This window comes from Lynx rufus, unplaced genomic scaffold (assembly GCF_022079265.1).
Source record: "Lynx rufus isolate CCGP_SWC_20201006 ecotype Redwood Valley unplaced genomic scaffold, mLynRuf1.p SCAF_2, whole genome shotgun sequence".
Classification (NCBI taxonomy): Eukaryota; Metazoa; Chordata; class Mammalia; order Carnivora; family Felidae; genus Lynx; species Lynx rufus.
The window spans coordinates 179,852,296-179,873,346 of NW_025814834.1; the positions used below are offsets into that span (position 1 = coordinate 179,852,296).

General features: G+C 38.2%; 1 protein-coding gene across 2 annotated transcripts in view; it reads right to left on the reverse strand.

Annotated features, from left to right (window-relative positions):
* The window catches only part of SCP2 (sterol carrier protein 2), a 132,290-nt gene that overhangs the window by 96,914 nt on the left and 14,325 nt on the right, over window positions 1-21,051 (reverse strand). The window contains exons 4-6 of one of the 2 annotated variants that reach the window (XM_047084181.1): window positions 19,099-19,230; window positions 16,112-16,182; window positions 2,465-2,591 (exon numbers count right to left, since the gene is read on the reverse strand). In XM_047084181.1, the coding sequence (XP_046940137.1) occupies window positions 2,465-2,591; window positions 16,112-16,182; window positions 19,099-19,230 (330 nt within the window). The remainder of the gene's footprint in view (window positions 1-2,464; window positions 2,592-16,111; window positions 16,183-19,098; window positions 19,231-21,051) is intronic. The other variant, XM_047084182.1, reaches the window with a different exon arrangement.

Sequence of the window (21,051 nt, forward strand, 5' to 3'; positions counted from 1 at the left end):
AGTTTATTTATTTATTTTTGAGAGTGGGGGGAGAGAATGAGCAGGGGAGGGACAGAGAGAGGAAAGAGAGAGAATCCCAAGCAGGCTACACACTCAACACAGAGCCCAACTTGGGGCCTGATTTCACAACTGTGAGATTAGGACCTGAGCCAGAATCAAGTTGCTTAAGCAACTGAGCCATCCATGCACCACCTGTATATTTATGTTTTGTGTACTTCTCTGTATTGAGTTATAATACCCATCAATGACAAATTTTTTTATTTTTAAAAAATGCTGGGTTCAACCCGCTAAGCTGATCCCATCATTTCCTAGCAGGTCACAACCCACAGTTTGAAAAACTCTGGTCTAGGGTTAAGAGCTGTGGTAATAAAAGGAACTGGAAGGAGTCTGGAGTCTTTGTTTTAGAGTCTGCAGGTAGAAATGATAGGACATAATGGGACTGGAGGGACTGGAATAAGAAGAATAAGAAGGGAGAAGTGTCAAAGATGACTCATGTTTCTGCCTTGAACATCTGAATAAATGGAAGTGCCACTTACTGAGATGAGGAAAACTAGAGGAGGAACAAGTTTAAAATTATGGGAGAAGAGAAGAGTTTGCATTTGAACATGTTAAATTGAGATGCCTATTAAATATACAAGCAGATATCCAAGATGCCACCTGGTTATGTAAGTATAGAAGCCATCACTGACTGCCCTAAGTTTGCCTTCCTCACCCCACCCTTGTTTTTTTTCTTCACAAAACTAATAACTACCTGAAATTATCTTCATTTTTTTCATGTGTTAACATCTCTCCCGTACCAGAAATGTAAGCAAAGACTTCATATTTCATCTGCTTATTTATAGCTTATGAATGAATACACTAATATACTTAATTCTTTTTCCCTCTTAAACGTCCTTTGAGGTCTGACTTTGCAGTTTCCTACAACAAAAGAAGCGGAATGTATTTCCCTATCCCTTGATTCCAAGTTTGCAATGTAACTTGCTTTGGTCAACAGCTGAAGTCTCACAAGGCTTTACATGCTGCAGATTACTCTCTTGTCCTCCTGCTGTCACCATGAAAAGGACATGCCAGGGCTGGCTCTCTGGTCCCAGGAGGAAGAAAGATATATGACCCAGTCAAACAAGAGTAGAACAGAGCCTCCAGTCATCCTATAGTCATATGATTAACCCAAACAAGAAAAGCTGAGTTCAGCTTAGATGAGCTGATTCCTAGTCAATCTCCTAACTTGTAAAAAATAATTATTGTTGGGGCGCCTGGGTGGCTCAGTCGGTTGGGCGGCCGACTTCAGCTCAGGTCAAGATCTCATGGTCCGTGAGTTCGAGCCCCGCGTCGGGCTCTGTGCTGACTGCTCAGAGCCTGGAGCCTGTTTCAGATTCTGTGTCTCCCTCTCTCTGACCCTCCCCCGTTCGTGCTCTGTCTCTCTCTGTCTCAAAAATAAATAAACGTTAAAAAATTAAAAAAAAAAAAATCGTAGGGGCACCTGGGTAGCTCAGTCGGTTAAGTGTCCAACTTCAGCTCAGGTCACGATCTCGCAGTCTGTGAGTTCGAGCCCCGTGTAGGGCTCTGGGCTGATGGCTCAGAGCCTGGAGCCTGCTTCAGATTCTGTGTCTCCCTCTCTCTCTGCCCCTCCCCCATTCATGCTCTGTCTCTCTCTGTCTCAAAAATAAAAAATAAAATGTTAAAAAAATTTTTTAGGGGCGCCTGGGTGGTGCAGTCGGTTAAGCGTCCGACTTCAGCCAGGTCACGATCTCGCGGTCCGTGAGTTCGAGCCCTGCGTCAGGCTCTGGGCTGATGGCTCGGAGCCTGGAGCCTGTTTCCGATTCTGTGTCTCCCTCTCTCTCTGCCCCTCCCCCGTTCATGCTCTGTCTCTCTCTGTCCCAAAAATAAATAAAAACGTTGGAAAAAAAATTTTAAAAAGAAAAAAAAAATTTTTTTTTAAAATCCTATCTGTACTATCCCATGCTTTAACTAACTGGCTAAGGCAAGCCAATCATTGATTATGAGTCAAAAAATTAGGATGTTTACCTACAAAATGCAAATCAACTATGAAATTTAAACCTCATAAAACATTAAAAATGAACAATGATGGACTCTTGATGAATTCAAGCACTAAGAATAAAATTTGGCTATATAAACCTATTACCAAGAGCAAGCTTTAAGTCTCGTCATATTCAGAATGGATACACCTCAATTTATAATTCATGATTATAGGGGACAAGACTTATGTTACTTTTCCTATTTCAATTTCTTGGTATGGAACATTCTAGGTACCTCCCATATGATATCCTATACATAAATACCTTCTCTACAATTAAATCCTACATGAACTATTTCTTCAATTTAATTCAAAAACCACTTTATATTTTATAGATCCTGATATTTTCCACAGTTCCTAAATAAATTCCTATTGTTTCTCTTCACATGCATATAACTATCAATAGGCCTTAAAATGTTTTTAACATACCATATTTTTCCATGTGTTCTTTTCCAGCAAACCCAAACATCTGAGGAGCAACTGGTTTGGCACACAATCCATATTTTTTTATCAGGACCTCAAGATGCTTATCAACTGGATTGGTCCTTTGTGAAGTCTAAGAGAGGAGAGAAAGAAATAAGTACTTGACATGCTAAGTGTCTCTTTCAATTATTACAGTGTTACTTAAGACGTCTGCTTATTTTAAGCCATAGTAAACCAAAAATAAGCAATGTGAATAAAGTCAGTCAGGAAATACTTTGCAGGGAAACATGGAAAGGAAAAATAATCAAGTGAGGTGTTAATTTTTTCATGAAGTATTTATAAAGAATCCAATATGTACCCATACTACTCAAGGTAGTATGCTCTGCTCATCTGGCATTTACAACTGAGGCAGGGAGGGGACAAAAGGTGATGAAGATAAAACTAAATTAAAATATAAATAATAATGCTATAAAGAAGAGCAAATTCAAGTAAGGGGATAAAACTGAACGTAGGAAGTGCTACTTTAATTTTTTTTTTGTTTTATTTATTTTTGAGAGAGACAGAGTGTGAGCGGGGTGAGCAGGGGAGGAGCAGAGAGAGAGGGAGACACAGAATCCGAAGCAGGCTCCAGGCTCTGAGCTGTCAGCATAGACCCCAATGCGGGGCTCAAACTCACAAACAGTGAGATCGTCACCTGAGCCGAAGCCGGACACTCAACCATCTGAGCCACAAGGCACCCCTAGGAAGTGCTATTTTATACACAATAGACAAGGAAGGTCTCATTGACAAAACGATATTTGAGCAAGAATGTGAAGCAGTAAGGAGTAAGTTATTTGGGTAACCTTGGGAAAGGAGCATTCTAGGCAGAGAGAACAGCAACCAAAAAGATCTTAAGGCAGAAGCATGCTTGGGTTTTTGAGAAAAGAAGTGAATTAGGGCTAAGATAAAGAGTGTAATCACCTCAGAGAGTGTAATCACCTTTGTTTCCTAGTTCTACAATATAAGAACATAGTTACTACCACAAATATCTCACAAAGGGAAAGCTAACAGTTTCTTCTGTTTCCCTGCTAGACCATGAACTCCCTGAAGGCAGGAATCTTTTTTCATACATCTTTGCACATACACCCAATGACTAGCATATGGCCTGCCACACAGCAAACATTCTATACTTGTTGAATGAATAAATGAGGATTATTTTTTGGTCCACAAGGAGTTCCAAAGGGAATACTGCTAAGCCCTTCTCTTTGATTAAGAAAATACAGGGGTGCCTGGGCGGCTCAGTGGGTTAAGCATCTGACTTCGGCTCAGGTCATGATCTCGCGGTCTGTGAGTTTGAGCCCCACATCGGGCTCCGTACTGACATCTCAGAGCCTGAAGCCTGCTTCGGAGTCTGTGTCTCCCTCTCTCTCTGCCCCTCCCCTGCTCATGCTCTGTCTCTCTCTCTCTTTCAAAAATAAACATTGAGAAAAAAAGAAAAAATATAGGCCTAAAGAAAGAAAATCATTTAGTTAGATATGATAAACACTTGACAATCCAAATGATATTTTGATAGAAATGGGTCTTGTGAATCTCTGAACACAGAAATCTTAAAAATAAGAGTTCTAAAGAAATTTTTAAAAACAAAGAGAAGGGGCCCCTGGATGGCTCAGTCAGTTAAGCATCTGACTTCAGCTCAGGTTATGATCTCATGGTTCATGAGTTCAAGCCCCAAATCAGGTTCTCTGCTGTCAGCACAGAGTCCACTTTGGATTCTCTTTCTCCCTCTCTGCTCCTCCCCTGCACCCTCTCTCTCTCTCCCTCTCAAAAATTAACATTAAGAAAAAAAAAGTTTTTTGGGAATGCAAGCTCGTGCAGCCTCTCTGGAACACAGTATGAAGGTTCCTCAAAAAATTAAAAATAGAACTACCCTATGACTCAGCAATTGCACTACTAGGCATTTATGCAAGGAATACAGGTGTGCTGTTTCAAAAGGGCACATGTACCCCAATGTTTATAGCAGCACTATCAACAACAGCCAGAGTATGGAAAGAGCCCAAATGTCCATCAATGGATGAATGGATAAAGAAAATGTGGTATATATATACAATAGAGTATTACTCGGCATCAAAAAGAATGAAATCTTGCCATTTACAACTACGTGGATGGAACTAGAAGGTATTATGCTAAGTGAAATCAGTCAGAGAAAGACAAGTATCATATGACTTCACTCATATGAGGACTTTAAGACACAGAACAGATGAATATAAGGGAAGGGAAGCAAAATAATATAAAAACAGGGAGGGAGATAAAACATAAGAGACTCTTGGGGCGCCTGGGTGGCTCAGTCGGTTGAGCATCCGACTTCAGCTCAGGTCACAATCTCACGGTTCGTGAGTTCGAGCCCCGCATCAGGCTCTGGGCTGATGGCTCAGAGCCTGGAGCCTGCTTCCGATTCTGTGTCTCCCTCTCTCTCTGCCCCTCCCCCATTCATGCTCTGTCTCTCTCTGTCTCAAAAATAAATAAACATTAAAAAAAAATTAAAAAAAAAATAAGAGACTCTTAAATATGGAGAACAAAGAGAGGGTTGCTGGAGGGGTTGTGGGAGGGGGGATGGGCTAAATGGGTAAGGGGCACTAAGGAATCTACTCCTGAAATTATTGTTGCACTAGGTGCTAAATAATTTGGATGTAAATTTTTAAAAATAAAAAATAAAATTAAAAAAAGGTTTTTTTAAAGAGAAAATGTTCACTGCTAAGTAAAAAAGGGGTGCTAATTAAAACAATGATATATAACTTCTGCTTCTAGACAAGATGGATTACAGAAAACATATTTATCCTTCTAGCTTAACCATCTAAAAGCTTGGACAAAATATGTAAAGCAACAATTTTCAATGTTCAAGTATAAAGCACAGCATAGAGATCTCTAAGAGAAGGAAAACAAATAAGATGAGCATTATGATTTTCCCCAGATTGCTACTTGGAAAGAACAGGGAGGAGTAACATGGAGTCCAGCAATCTTCCTAAGTTGAAGAAACAGAGTTCAGAATTCAAAGAGACCAAGCCATCTAGAATTCACAGAGAAGGGAACTGGAGACAAAAAGAGACAGACAAAGAACACATATGTGCACATGCTCTGAAATGGATAGCAACGTGCAGAAAAATGAACCTGGACCACTTTCTTACACCACACACAAAAATAAACTCAAAATGGATGAAAGACCTAAATGTAAGACAGGAAGCCACCAAAATCCTCGAGGAGAAAGCAGGCAAAAACCTCTATGATCTTGGCTGCAACAACTTCTTACTCAACACATCTCCGGAGGCAAGGGAAACAAAAGCAAAAATGAACTATTGGGGCCTCATCAGGATAAAAAGCTTCTGCACAGCGAAGGAAACAATCAACAAAACTCAAAGGCAACCAACAGAATGGGAAAAGATATTTGCAAATGACATATCAGATAAAGGGTTAGTATCCAAAATCTATAAAGAACTTATCCAACTCCACACCCAAAAAACCCAAAAAATAATCCAGTGAAGAAATGGGCAAAAGACATGAATAGACACTTTTCCAAAGAAGACATCCGGATGGCCAACTGACACATTAAAAAATGCTCAACATCACTCATCATCAGGGAAATACAAATCAAAACCACAATGAGATACCACCCCACGCCGGTCAGAATGACAAAAATTAACAACTCAGGCAACAACAGATGTTGACGAGGATGCAGAGAAAGAGGATCTCTTTTGCACTACCGGTGGGAAAGCAAACTGGTACAGCCACTCTGGAACACAGTATGAAGGTTCCTCAAAAAATTAAAAATAGAACTACCCTATGACCCAGCAATTGCACTACTAGGTATTTATCCAAGAGATACAGGTATGCTGTTTCAAAGGGGCACATGCACCCTGATGTTTATAGCAGCACTATCAACAACAGCCAAAGTATGGAAAGAGCCCAAATGTCCATCGATGGATGAATGGATACAGAAGATGTGGTACACACACACACACACACACACACACACACACACACACACACTGGAGTATTACTCAGCAATCAAAAAGAAAGAAATCTTGCCATTTGCAACCACGTAGATGGAACTAGAGGGTATTATGCTAAGTGAAATGAGTCAGTCAGAGACAGACAAATATCATATGACTTCACTCATATGAGGACTTTTAGACACAACATATGAACATGCGGGAAGGGACACAAAAACAATATAAAAACAAGGAGGGGGACAAAAACATAAGAGACTCTTAAATATGGAGAACAAACAGAGGGTTGCTGGAGGGGTTGTGGGAGTGGGGGATGGGCTAAATGGGTAAGGGGCATTAAGGAATCTACTCCTGAAATCATTGTTGCACTATAGCTAACTTGTATGTAAATTTAAAAAATAAATTAAAAAAGTGTATTCCAAGAGTTTTATGGAATAAAAAAAAATCCAACTAAAAAAAAACTAAAGTGAAATTACACACACAAAAAAACTCAATTAGCAGAAAACAAAGAGAAAACGGGAAAAAGAAGACATTGAACAAAAAAAAAAAAAAAAACAAATAGCAAGATAGTAAGATAGTAGATTTAAACTAGTGCTGTCCTTGGGGCTTCTGGGTGGCTTAGTCAGGTAAGCGCCCAACTTTGGCTCAGGTCATGATCTCACAGTTCATGAGTTTGAGCCCCACGTTGGGCCCTGTGCTGACAGCTCAGAACCTGGAGCCTGCTTCTGATTCTGTCTGTGCCTCTCTGTTTCTGCACCTCCTCTGCTTGTACTCTCTCTCAAAAATAAATAAACATTAAAAAAATTTTAAACTAGGGGCGCCTGGGTGGCGCAGTCGGTTAAGCGTCCGACTTCAGCCAGGTCACGATCTCGCGGTCCGTGAGTTCGAGCCCCGCGTCGGGCTCTGGGCTGATGGCTCAGAGCCTGGAGCCTGTTTCCGATTCTGTGTCTCCCTCTCTCTCTGCCCCTCCCCCGTTCATGCTCTGTCTCTCTCTGTCCCAAAAATAAATAAATGTTGAAAAAAAAAAAATTAAAAAAAAAAATTAACTCCTCTCCAGTTAAAAAGAGGAGACTGATAAATTGTTAAAAAGCAAGACCCAACTATATGTTGCCTACAAAAATCTAATTCAAAAACCACACTGATATATCACCTCATACCTGTTAAAATGGCAATTATCAAAAAGACAAGAAATAACAAGTATTGGAAAAAGGGAACCTTTGTGCACTACAGGTGCAAATGTAAATTTCAGCCACTATGAAAAATAGTATAGCAGCTCCTCAAAAAATTAAAAAAGAAATACCATATGATTCAGCAGTTCCACTTCTGGGTATTTATCAAAAGAAAACAAAAACACTAACTCCAAAAAATATATGCACCCCCATGCTTACTGCAGCATTATTTACAACAGCCAAGATATGGAAACAACCTAAGTGCTAAGTGCCCATCAACAGATGAATGCATAAAGACAATGCGGGCTATATAGACATATAGATACACACACACACATATATACATATATATATATATATATATATATATATATATATATACACACACACACACACACACACATACATATATACACACACATATACATACATGCACATACATATAATAGAATATTATTCATCCATAAAAAAGAATGAAATCATGGGGTACCTGGCTAGCTCAGTTGGTGGAACATAAAACTCTTGATCTCAGGCTTGTGAGTTTGAGCCCCAAGTTGGGTATAGAGATTACTTGAAGGAGAAGGAGAAGGAGAAAGAGGAGGAGAAAGAGGAAGAGGAGGAGGAGGAGGAGGAAGAAGAAGAAGAATGAAATCTTGCCATCTATGACAACATGGATGGACCTTGATGCATTATGAAAAACTAAGTGCAATAAGTCAGAGAATGACAAATACCATATGATTTCACTTACATGTGGATTCTCAAAAAACAACAACTGGCTCACAGATACAGAGAACAGATTGGTAGTTGTCAGAGGGTAGGCAAAAGGTACAAACTTCCAGTTATAAAATTAAAAAGTCATGGCCAAGGCAGTGGCGGGGAACCTGGCTGGCTCAGTCAGTAGACCATACAACTCTTGATCTCAGGGTTGTCAGTTCAGACCCCATGCTGGGTGTAGGGATTACTTAAAAATAAAATCTATTAAAAAGTCATGGAGATATAATGTACAACATGGTGACTATAGTCAATAAGACTTTACTGTATATTCAAAAGTTGCTAAGACTGTAAATCTTAAAAGTCCTTAAAAGTTCTCATCATAAGAAAAAAGTCTTGTAACTAAGTTTGGTGACAAACGCTAACCAGACTTATTGTGGTGATCATTTCACAATATATGCAAATATCGGTCCATTATGTTGTACACCTGAAAGTAATATAATTGTGCATCTCAATTACACCTCAATTTTAAAAAGCCTAATTCAAACAAAGACAGAAATAGGAAAAAGGATGGGAAAAGATATACTATTCTAATTCTAATCAACAGAAAGCTGAAATGCCTATGTTTATATCAGACAAAATAGATCTAAGATCAAGGAACACTACAATAAAGAGGATTATCTCACAATGATGAAGGGGTCAATTATCAAGTACCTAACAATCCTAAATGTTAGTATACCTAATATCAGAGCTTGAATACATGAAACAAAAACTGATAGAACTGAAAGGAATAGACAAATCCACAGATTTAGCAGAAGATCTCAATACTTCCCCTCTGAATAACTGATAGAACAAGTAGACAGGAAAATCAGTAAGGATATGAAGATTTGATCAATATTAACAACCAATATGACTTAGCATTTACAGAACACTCCACCCAATAACATCAGAATACATATGAAAGTGCACAGACTATTTATCAAAATAGACCATATCCCGAGCCAAAAAGTAAGTCTCAGTAATTAAAAAGTATTCATATCATACAAAGTATATTCTCTGACCACAGAGATTTAAAATAGAAACAAATAGGGGTGTGTGGGTGGCCTGGTGCCTGGGTGGCTGGATGGTTAAGCATCAAATTTTGGCTCAGGTCATGATCTCACGGTTGGATCATGGCTCCAGCCCCGCATCAGGCTCCTGCTGTCAGCGTAAAACCTGCTTCTGATCCTCAGTCTCCATCTCTCTCTTCCCCTCCCCTGCTTGTGCTCTCACCCTCCTTCAAAAGTTAATAAACATTAAAAAAACTTTTTAATAGAAACAGAGAACAGAAAGATATCTGAAAAATGCCTAAATATTTAAAAATTAAACAACATGCTTCTAACACATGGGTGAGAGAAGAAATCACAATGGAAAATTTTTTTTCAAGTTTGTATTTAGATTCCAGTTAGTTAACATACAGTGTAATGTTAGTTACAGCTGCATAATTTAGTGATTCATCACTTACATACAACATTTGTTATGCTCATCATAACATCCCCCCTCCCCACCCGCCTCCCCTCTGGTAACCATCAGTTTGTTCTCTACAGTTAAGAGTGTTTCCTGGTTTACCCCCCCCTTTTTTTTTTTTTGAAATTTAAAAATAATTTGAAATAAATGAAAATAAAAGCATGACATAAAAAAACTTATGGTATGGGGGCCCCTGGGTGGCTCAGTCGGTTAAGCATCCAACTTCAGCTCAAGTGATGATCTTGTGGTTCATGAGTTCAAGTCCCACGTTGGGCTCTGTGCTGACAGCTTGGAGCCTGGAGCCTGCTTCGGATTCTGTGTCTCCCTCTCTCTCTACCTTTTGCCCACTCTCTCTCTCTCTCAAAAATAAACATTAAAAAAATTTTTTTTAATTTACGGTATGCTGCTTAAGCAGTGTTTTAAAAGAATGTATAGTATCAAATACCTACATTTGAAAAAAGGCCAGATTTAAAGCAATGACCTAAGCCTCCAACTTTATAGACTATAAAAATAAAGAGCAAGGGGGCGCCTGGGTGGCGCAGTCGGTTAAGCGTCCGACTTCAGCCAGGTCACGATCTCGCGGTCCGGGAGTTCGAGCCCCGCGTCGGGCTCTGGGCTGATGGCTCAGAGCCTGGAGCCTGCTTCCGATTCTGTGTCTCCCTCTCTCTCTGCCCCTCCCCCGTTCATGCTCTGTCTCTCTCTGTCCCAAAAATAAATAAACGTTGGAAAAAAAATAAAAAATAAAAAAAATAAAAAATAAAAAAAATAAAAAATAAAGAGCAAGTTAAACCCAATGTAAAAAAAAGGAAATATTAAGGATCATAGCAGATGTAACTAGAAAGTGAGCAGAATGAAATAAATAGAAATTAACAGAATGGAACAGAAAACAGAAAAAATAGAGAAAAACCAATGAAAATAAAAGCTGGCACTCTGACAAGATCAATAAAATTGGTAAACACCTTTTATTTTATTCATCATGGGAAAAGGGGAGAAGACAAAGATTAACAACATCAGAGGAAGAACAAGGACACGTCTAAAAATCCTATTTTAGGGGCACCTGGGTGGCTCAGCCGGTTAAGCGTCCGACTTCAGCTCAGGTCATGATCTCATGGTCCATGAGTTCAAGCCCCACGTCGGGCTCTGTGTTGACAGTTCAGAGCCTGGAGCCTGCTTTGGATTCTGTGTCTCCCTCTCTCTGTGATCCTCCCCCATTCATGCTCTGCCTCTCTCTGGCTCAAAAAAATAAACATTTAAAAATAAATAAATAAATAAAAATCCTATTTTAGATGCCTAGGTGGCTCAGTTGGTTAAGCGTATGGCTTCAGCTCAGGTCATGATCTGTGGTTCATGGGTTTGAGCCCCACATCAGGCTCTATGCTGACAACTCAGAGCCTGGAGCTTGCTTTGGATTCTGTGTCTCCCTCTCTTTCTGCCCTTCCCCAGCTCTCTCAATCTCTCTCTCTCTCAAAAATAAACAAACACTGCGCAAGGATGACATGCAAATTCGTGAAGCGTTCCATATTTAAAAAAATAAATAAAATAAATAAATAAATAAATAAGTAAATAAGTAAATAAACATTAAAAAAATAAATAAAGATCTTACTTTAAAGAGATACTATGGGAATAACATGATCAACTTTTTGTCAATAAATTCAACAATGTAGATGAAATGGACAAATTCCTTAAAAGGCATTATCAAAGCTCACTCAAAAAAAAAATAATGACATAAATAGTAATATATTTACTAAAGAAACTGAATTACTGGGGTGCCTGGGTGGCTCAGTTGGTTGAGCATCCAACTTCAGCTCAGGTCATGATCTCACGGTTCGTGGGTTTGAGCCCCGCATCAGGCTCTGTGCTGACCACTTGCTCAGAGCCTGGAGCTTGCTGCGGATTCTGTGTCTCCTTCTCTGCCCCTCCCCCGCTTACGCTTTGTCTCACACTGTTTCTCAAAATTAAATAAATGTAAAAACAAAATTAAAAAAAAAAAAAGAAACTGAATTACTAAACTTAAAAGGTTAAAAACTTTCCCATAAAGAAAACTCCAGACCTAGATGTGGTTTTTAATAATTTTCAAATACAAGTTACCAAGATACTTATCATTCACTACTTAAGAAAAAAAGTCAATTTTTCATGTGTCATAAATATCAGGTACTCTCATTAGGCATCACCTAATCTTATTTCATACTCTTCTCCAGTTGCCACCCTCCAATCCAGTTTTTCAAACTGTCCCCTAAACATATTATATTAATTACTTTTTTTTGTAGGCTCCATGCCAATGTTGGGCTTGTAGAGTCACATGCTCTACCGACTAAGCCAGCCAAGTGCCTCTGAACATATTATATTATGTTTATTCCACCATCCATGACTTAGCTCATGATGTTTTCTCCCATACCCAGAAAGATCTCATGCTTCCCTATCTTTAATTATCTTTATTATATTATTATAATTATCCATATTTATTATATAAAAATTTCATATAATTATTATCTCTTATTGTCTTTAAGACCCAACCTAACATCACCTACTTTCTTAAAATGTTCTCTAATGAAAATGGGAAATAGCTCTTGTTGATTTCAATGCCTGTGGTTACTAAGAGATACTGTCACATATATTTAACTTAATTTAAGGTAGAGGTCCTTTAATGTTTGAACAGAAAGAACTGAATCAGATTGACCTCATAAGTCTTAGATGAATAGGCTAAAAGTTATCTTCAACTCATTTTCTAACAATGATTCTAGTTTTAGGGGCGCCTGGCTGGTACAGTCAGCAGAGAATGCAACTCTTGATCTCAAGGTCATGAGTTAGATGTTGGGTGTAGAGACTACTTAAATAAAACTAAAAAAAATAATAATAAAGCAATGACTCTAGTTTTTTTTTTTTTTTTAAGTTTATTTATTTTGAAGGGGGTTAAAAGAGGCAGAGAGAGGAGAGAATTCCAAGCAGGCTCTGTGCTAACAGCACAAGCCATCCAGGCACTGGCAATTTCTAATATATATATATTTTTTCAAGGGTAATTGCTTCTTAAATTATATACATGAGGCACCTGGGTGGGCTCAGTCACTTAAGCATCTGACATTTGATTTTGGCTCAGGTCACGATCTCATGGTTCCTGAGATCGGGCCCCACATTGGACTCCATGCTGACATCCCGAAGCCTGCTTAGGAGTCTCTCTCTCCCTCTTTTTCAGCCTCTCCCCCACTCACATATGCATGTTTGAACACACTCACTCATTCTCTCTCAAAATAAATAAATATTTTTTAAAAAAGTAAAGGGATGGAAAAGATATTTTATTCAAATGAAAACTAAAAGAAAGCTGAGGTCACTATACTTATATCAGATAAAATAAACTTTAAGACAAAGGCTATAATAAGAGACAAAGAAGGTCATTAAACTAAAATCCACTTCTATTAATTACACATAAGATTCAAATATTCAATCTAAAGAAAAACACTTAATCATTTTGGCTCTCCTCTACATTCACATGTTGATATACTTATTAAAGTATAATTATGTCTGGTCTTATTATTTTAAGTCAGGTTTAAAACCTCAAAACCATCTATCTAATGATAAAGGGGTCAATCTAACAACATGACATAACATCTGTAATTTTTCATGCACCCAACACAGTAGCACCTAAATATATAAACCAAATGTCAACAGACCTAAAGGGGAGGGATAGACAGCATTCAATAATTGTACACAGAACTTTAATACCCTACTTTCATCAATAGATAGATTAGTCAGACAGAAAATCAATAAGGAAACATTGGACCAGATGGACGTAACTGACATATACAGAACATTCCATCCAAAAGCAAAAGAATACACATTCTTCTGTGGTGTACATGGAACATTTACAGAATAAATTCTGTACACGGAACATGTGGTGTACATGGAACATTCCAGAATAAATCGTGTGGTAGGCCCTTAATAAACTTAACAAGACTGAAATCATCAAGCATCTTTTCCAACCATAATGGCATGAAACTAGAAGAAAACTAGAAAATGCACAAATATGTGGAGATTAAACAACATGCTACTGAACAACCAGTGGGACAAAGAAATTAAAAAATATCTTTTTTAAGATGAATTAAAATGGAAATAAAACAACCAAAACTTATGGGATGCAGCAAAAGCAGTTCTAACAGGGGGAGGTTCATAGTAATAAACTCCTATATGGAGAAATGAGAAAGATCTCCAAAACAACCAAAAACAAAAACAAAAAAAAAACCCACATGACAAAACCCAACTTTACACCTCAAAGAACAATAAAAAGAAGAACTAAGCCCAAAGTTAGTAGAAGAAGAACATAACAAAGATCAGAGTGGAAATAAATGAGACAAAATATCAAATAGAAAACATCGATGAAACTGTGGGACCCAAGGAATTTAACAAAACTCCCCTATCCCTGGACAAGCAGAGCAAGACTAACTCCATTTTATGCTACACCCACCATCTCAGGTATAACCCCCACATGACCTACTTATTGCTTAAGACACTCCCCCACCCTAGTCAAGCCGCAGAGCACACCCTTACTGGTAACCGGCTCATATAGGAATATGGAACCCCTAACTGCCAAAGAATGTAAACCCCGCCTTTTGCCCGCCAAACTTGCGTGCCAATTCTGACCAGAGTGATAGGCTAGTTCAAACAGTTCACTAAGGGTAAATTGTAATTCAATTGCCACCTGCATGTGGACTAACATCACTATGCAACTTTCTGTGTGTTACAATCTCATTGGCCACTGGCCCCTATAAAACTGCTATGCCTCTTAACCTAGAGGTCCAAGTCCCTGCTCCGCTGTGTCAGGTATACTTGGGCCCAAGCTCGAGCTTGCAAATCAACTCTCGTGCGTTTGCATCGGTATCAGCTCCTTGGCGGTCTCTGGGATTCGAAATCGGGGTATTACAAAACTAAACACTGGTTTTTGGAGAAGATAAACAAAATGCCCAAGCCTTATCTTCTCTCACCACTTCTTCTCCATTAATTCCAATTAAACATAATTATATCTTATCACACTATCATCTAAACTCTTTTTATCTTTTTTCTCTTTAGAGTGCATACTAAATAATTATTTCTAACCTAGTCCAGTTTCACTAATTCTCTTTTTAGTCATGTGTAATCTGCTATCAAACCTATCTTCTGATTTCTTACTTTTAATCATTTTATTTTTCTTTTCTATAAACTCTACTTTTTTTTCATGCCTATCATGCCCCCTTTTGCAGTTTCCAATATTCTTACAATATTTCCAATTATGGTGCCTTGTTTCTTTAATGCCTGGTTATTACTGCATGTCTTAGATAATTATTTGAAGAGTTCTCAAAGCCTCCAAAAGAAGATGCTTTCCTCCAAAAGAAAACTCACACTTGTGTCTGTTAAGTACCTAGGTAATTACCATTCTGGAACCAATTTAGACTGAATTCAAGGTTTGAGGTTTCTCTAACTGTCCTGTAATGAGAATTTTGGTAGCAATCTCATATGAGGAATATCAAAGAAAGATTTTTCAGTGAAAGGTTTTTCTGGTGTTTTGTTTTTGTTTTTTTCCTTCTCTTTTTTCTCCCCTATTCCGCTCGGTACCAAGACAACTCTCACAGGAAAAAAAGACAGTTTTTCTTTAGATTTGCCCTTACCCAAAGAGTTTATCCCCGCAGGGCCCCAGTTTAATGTGCAGAGTGAGTATTAAACTTCTGATCTTGGGAGGACTACTTGCCTCTTCACTCCAGGGGACCATCAAAATTAAAGCTCACAGCTTCCTGATCAAAGGCATTCAAGGCAAAAGTGCTTCAAATACTTCAAACTCTCTGGCATTCATCTGCAATTCCTCTCTCTTTAGCACTTCCTTGCCTTTAGGATTTTTTCTTTATATTCCAATACTTTAACTGTCATCTCTAGAACTGGTTTAAATAATTTGGCTTCCCATTCCCAGAATCAGAAATCCCACACTTTATTAATCCTCTTCAATTTGTTAAGTTTTTGAATTAATGACTCTCAAATAGGTAAGTCACCTCAAATTCAATCATTTGACATTTCTGAACATCAGGTTTATCATTGACAAAGTAAAGAGGTTGAGCCAAATTATCTCTGATTCTTTACTGTTCTAAAATACCAGAATTTATGCATACATATACAATGTCACATTTCAGATTGTGAATATATCAGCTCATTTAATAACTATGCCAAATTATGCTTTCTGTTGCTTATTAACAGGTTCTATTTATAGTAGTCAGATGGGCAAAGTTTTCTCACAGTACTATTAACAACTCCAGAGTAACAGTAAGACTCACATTTGATAAAAAGGAAAGGGGTCCCTTCTCCATCTTCTCAAACCCAAGAGCCAAGACACAATCTGCCATACCTTGAAAGAAAAATGTAATCATTAGGAAAAATTAAATTTCAAGACACCTAACCAAATACCATTAAATACTTTAAGTAATTTATATAAAATTGAAAAAGATGCTATAATCTGACAAAATGTTTAATAAGTGAAAAATTAGAGTAAATTCTTATATGATTCCAGATAAGAGGAAAAATTACGTATTTAATTCTTTTATTCTAAATAATTTGTATGCTAATAAAACTTTTTATTAATATGGAAATATGGTTCAGTGAAAACAAATATAAACAACCAATTTTGGGTTTTTATTAATTATTTTTTAATGTTTATTCATTTTTTGAGACAGAGCGTGTGCACGCACACGAGTCCAAGAGAAAGAGCGCCGCATGAATGGGGGCATGGCACAGAGGGAGACACAGAATCCAAAGCAGGCTCCAGGCTCTGAGCTGTCACCACAGAGCCTTATGCAGCACTTGAACTCACGAACTGCCAGATCATGACCTGAGCCAAAGTCATACATTTAACCAACTGAGCCACCCAGGCGCCCATAAACAACTAATTTTGAATTTTAAAACAAATAAAATTTAAAAATTTTTTAAAGGATCCTGATTAAAATCTTAACAGAATTATTTTTGGAGGGAGGGGATGCCTTAAAAATGATGTTAAAGTTCAACTGAACAGCAAAATAAGAATTACCAAAATTTTTCTTTAAAAAAAAAAAAAAATGAAGAAACCTAACAAAGTGAGGGGCACAGAGGACTCAAGCATTATCAAACAATAAGACATTATAGGGGCGCCTGGGTGGCGCAGCCGGTTAAGCGTCCGACTTCAGCCAGGTCACGATCTCGAGGTCCGTGAGTTCGAGCCCCGCGTCAGGCTCTGGGCTGATGGCTCAGAGCCTGGAGCCTGTTTCCGATTCTGTGTCTCCCTCTCTCTCTGCCCCTCCCCCATTCATGCTCTGTCTCTCTCTGTCCCAAAATAAATAAACGTTGAAAAAAAAAAATTAAAAAAAAAAAATAAGACATTATAAAGCTCCAACAATTAAAATAACAGTGGACGGGCACTCGGGTGGCTCAGTTGGTGGGGCATCCAACTCTTGATTTGGGCTCAGATCATGATCCCAGGGTTGTGCAATCAAGCCCCAGGTAAGGCTCTGCATTGAGTGCCCTGAGTGCGGAGCCTGCTTAATTAAGACTCTCTCCCTCTGCCCCTCTCTCCCACTCGAGCACTCTCTCTGTTTATCTCTAAAAAACAAAACCAAACAGGGGTGTGCCTGGGTGGCTCAGCTGGTTAAGCATCTAACTCTTGACTTCAGCTCAGGTCATGATCTCACATTCATGGGTTCAAGCCCCACACTGGGCTCTGCACTAACACTGTTAGTGCTTGGGATTCTCTCTCTCTCCCTCTCTTTCTGCCCCTCCCCTGCTCTTGCTCTCTCACTCTCTCAAAATAAATAAATAAACTCAAAATAAAAAAATAAAACAAAACAAACAAAAACAATAGTGGAGTAGTAGAGCAATAATCAACAATCAACCAACAGAACAGAATAGAGGGCCTAATAAAATACATTGGAATATTTGGAAATATAGAATATGATATATACTCAAGAGAACTAAAAACACATGGCCACTAAAAAATGTACATAAATATTTATAGAAGCATTATTCATAATAGGCAAAAAATAGAAACAATCCAATGGCCATTAATTGATAATTGGATAAACAAAATGTGGTCTATCCATACAATGGAACATTATTTGGTCATGAAATATAATGAAGTAGGGATATATGCCACAACACAGATGAACTGTGAAAACATTATGTTAAATGAAAGAAGGCACAAAAGGCTATGTATTATATGCTTCCATTCATTTAATGTTCAGAATAGGTAAATCCAGAGACAGAAAGTAGCTTAGTAGTTACCAGGTGTTTAGGAGAGGGGAAAATGAAGAGTGACTGCTGATAGGTTCAGGGTTTCTTTTTGGGGTGATAAAAATGTTCTAAAACGCTAGATAGTGGTGATGGTTACATGAAATCTGTGATTATACTAAAACACACTTAATTGTATAGTTTCAAAAGGTGAACTTATGGTACATAAATTAGATCTCAATAAAATTATGATTTTTTATTTTTTTAATGTTTTCTTTTTATTTTTATTTTTGAGAGAGAGAGCGTGAGCAGGGGAGGGGCAGAGACAGAGGGGGACAGAGGATCCAAAGTGGACTCTGTGCTGATAGCAGCGAACCCAGTGAGAGGCTCAGACTCACAAACCGTGAAATCATGACCTGAGACAACGTCGGACACTCAACCGACTGAGCCACCCAGATGCCCTTACAGCTGTTATTTTTTAAAAAGATCTACATTATAGGGGTGCCTGGGTGGCTCAGTTGGTTAAGCATCCAACCCTTGATTTCAGCTCAGGTCATGACCTCACAGTTCACAAGATCGTGCCCTGAGTTGGGCTCCGTGCTGACAGCACAGAGCCTGCTTGAGATTCTCTCTCTCTGCCCCACCCCTGGCATGCATGTGCACAAGCACACTCTCTCTCTTTCTCAAAATAAATAAATAAACTTAAAAAAACAGTTTAAAGAAAGATACACATTATAAAAGCAATCCCTCTGGGGCACGTGGGTGGCTCAACTCGTTAAGCATATGACTCTTGATTTTGGCTCAGATCATGATCTCATGGTTTGTGGGTTTAAGCCCACCTCTGGCTTTGTGCTGATGGCCTGGAGCCTGTTTGGGATTCTCTCTCTCTTTCCCTCTCTCTGCCCCTCCCTTACTTGTGCTTTCTCTCTCTCAAAATAAATAAACTTTAAAAATCAATCAATCAATCAATCAATCAATCCCTCTGATGGTCATAGAGAGAAATGATGAAAGGGCAATAGATATTGCCCCATGTCTATTTAAGTACAGTAGACAAATAAACAATCCTCACCACCCTGTATCAGCTGCCGGGCTATAAACAAAGCAGTAGAACCAGTAGCACAGTTATTGTTGACGTTAATTATAGGAATTCCAGTCAGTCCCAAACTGTGATAGATAGACCTCTGCCCACAGGTAGAATCACCTGTACAGAAAAAGAAACAAAAACTATAATATCTACAACATGGGAATTTATGAAGCTGCAATGCAACATAATACCACAGTATGGTTGTTGTTTTTTTTCCAGTATTATGCCTTTGCCTAGCATACAACACAGGCAGAACAATAAATAAACTGACATCTTACTCAGAAAAAGGTTTTGCATTAAGCATCATTTACACTCCAAATATGAAAAATCCTCAAAACACAGTATGATATGTACTTTCTCTACATGTTACAATAGGAAAGTAGAGAAATGACCAAGTAATAGCGAACAATTCAATCTGGCTAGTGCTACATGATAAAGGAAGCAATGTTTCATTTATACTTCTTTACAAATCTTTAAAACTATACCATCTGATTAAAAGGCTATGACTTTCTCAGGGAGCCTGGGTGGCTCAGTTGGTTAAGCGTCTGACTCTTAATTTCAGTTCGGGTCATGATCTCAGTTTGTGAGTTCAAGCCCAGCATCAGGCTCTGCGCTGACAGTGCGTAGCCTGCTTGGGATTCTGGGTCTCCCTCTCTCTGCCCCTTCCCTGCTTGTTCTCTATCTTTCTCTCTCAAAATAAACAAACATTAAAAAATAATAGTAATTTAAAAATAGAAATAAAAAATAAAATAAAATTTTAAAAGGCTATGATTTTTCTCTTCATATAAAGGTTCCACAACTTCAAAAAGTTTAAAAGATCCTATGAGGCAGGTCATTACAAAAAAATAGTGATCCAAGCTGAATACACATTTGACTCCCTTTGCCAAGTAATACGGCCACCAAAGCAGACATGCTAGAGCAATGTAATGGGAACATCTGAAGGTATAGACTCTTCAGAAGTCTTCAGGGAAAACAGCAAAGTTCAGGACTTCCTTTTCAATAAATACATTGTGTATCTCTCTGACCTAGTAAATTTCCCTTTGAGAATTCTCTTGGTATCTTGAAATCTCAAAAAAATAACCACAGATATGCACACAGACTCACCTACGGTTATGCTTACTGTAGCCTTTTTTCAAAAACTTTTTTTAACGTTCATTTATTATTGAGAGACTGAGAGAGACAGAGCGTGAGCGGGGGAGGGGCAGAAAGAGAGAGGGAGACACAAGTTTGGGAAGCAGGCTTCAGGCTCCAAGCAGGCTTCAGGCTCTGAGCTGTCAGCACAGAGCCCAATGCGGGGCTCAAACCCCTGAACTGCGAGATCATGACCTGAGCTGAAGTCAAATACTTAACCGACTGAGCCACCCAGGCACCCCAAAGCCTTTTATGATAACTAGAAATCAGAAAAAATTTAAAATGTCCCATGAATGAATGAATGAATAAAGAAAGAAAATGTCCAAGAACAGGATATCATTACTACTACTAAATAAACTGCAGTAAATCCCAAAGACTAGAAAATCATACAATCATTAAAAACGCTGTAAAAAGACTGGGTACATTCTAAATGTCCATTGAAAGGCAATGGATTCAATAAATTATGATATATCTATTCAATGGAATTTTATGCTATCATAAAAAATAGACCAAGGAAGCTCTTTATGATACAATTTGGAACAGTAGCCAAGAACTACTAAGTAAAAAAGAAAAAAAATTTAAGATACAAAATAGTGTGTATATTATGCTACCATGTATGTAACAAAAGGGGAAAGGGGAACTTACACACTCACACATACTTGTATATGTACAAATCACTTCTGAAAAGATACACCAGAAATTAGTGAAACTGGATGACTAAGTGAAGGTAACCATGAGACAGGGAGACAGGAATAAGTGTGAGATTTTCCACTATATAACCATCCACCTTTGGTATTTTTGTACCAT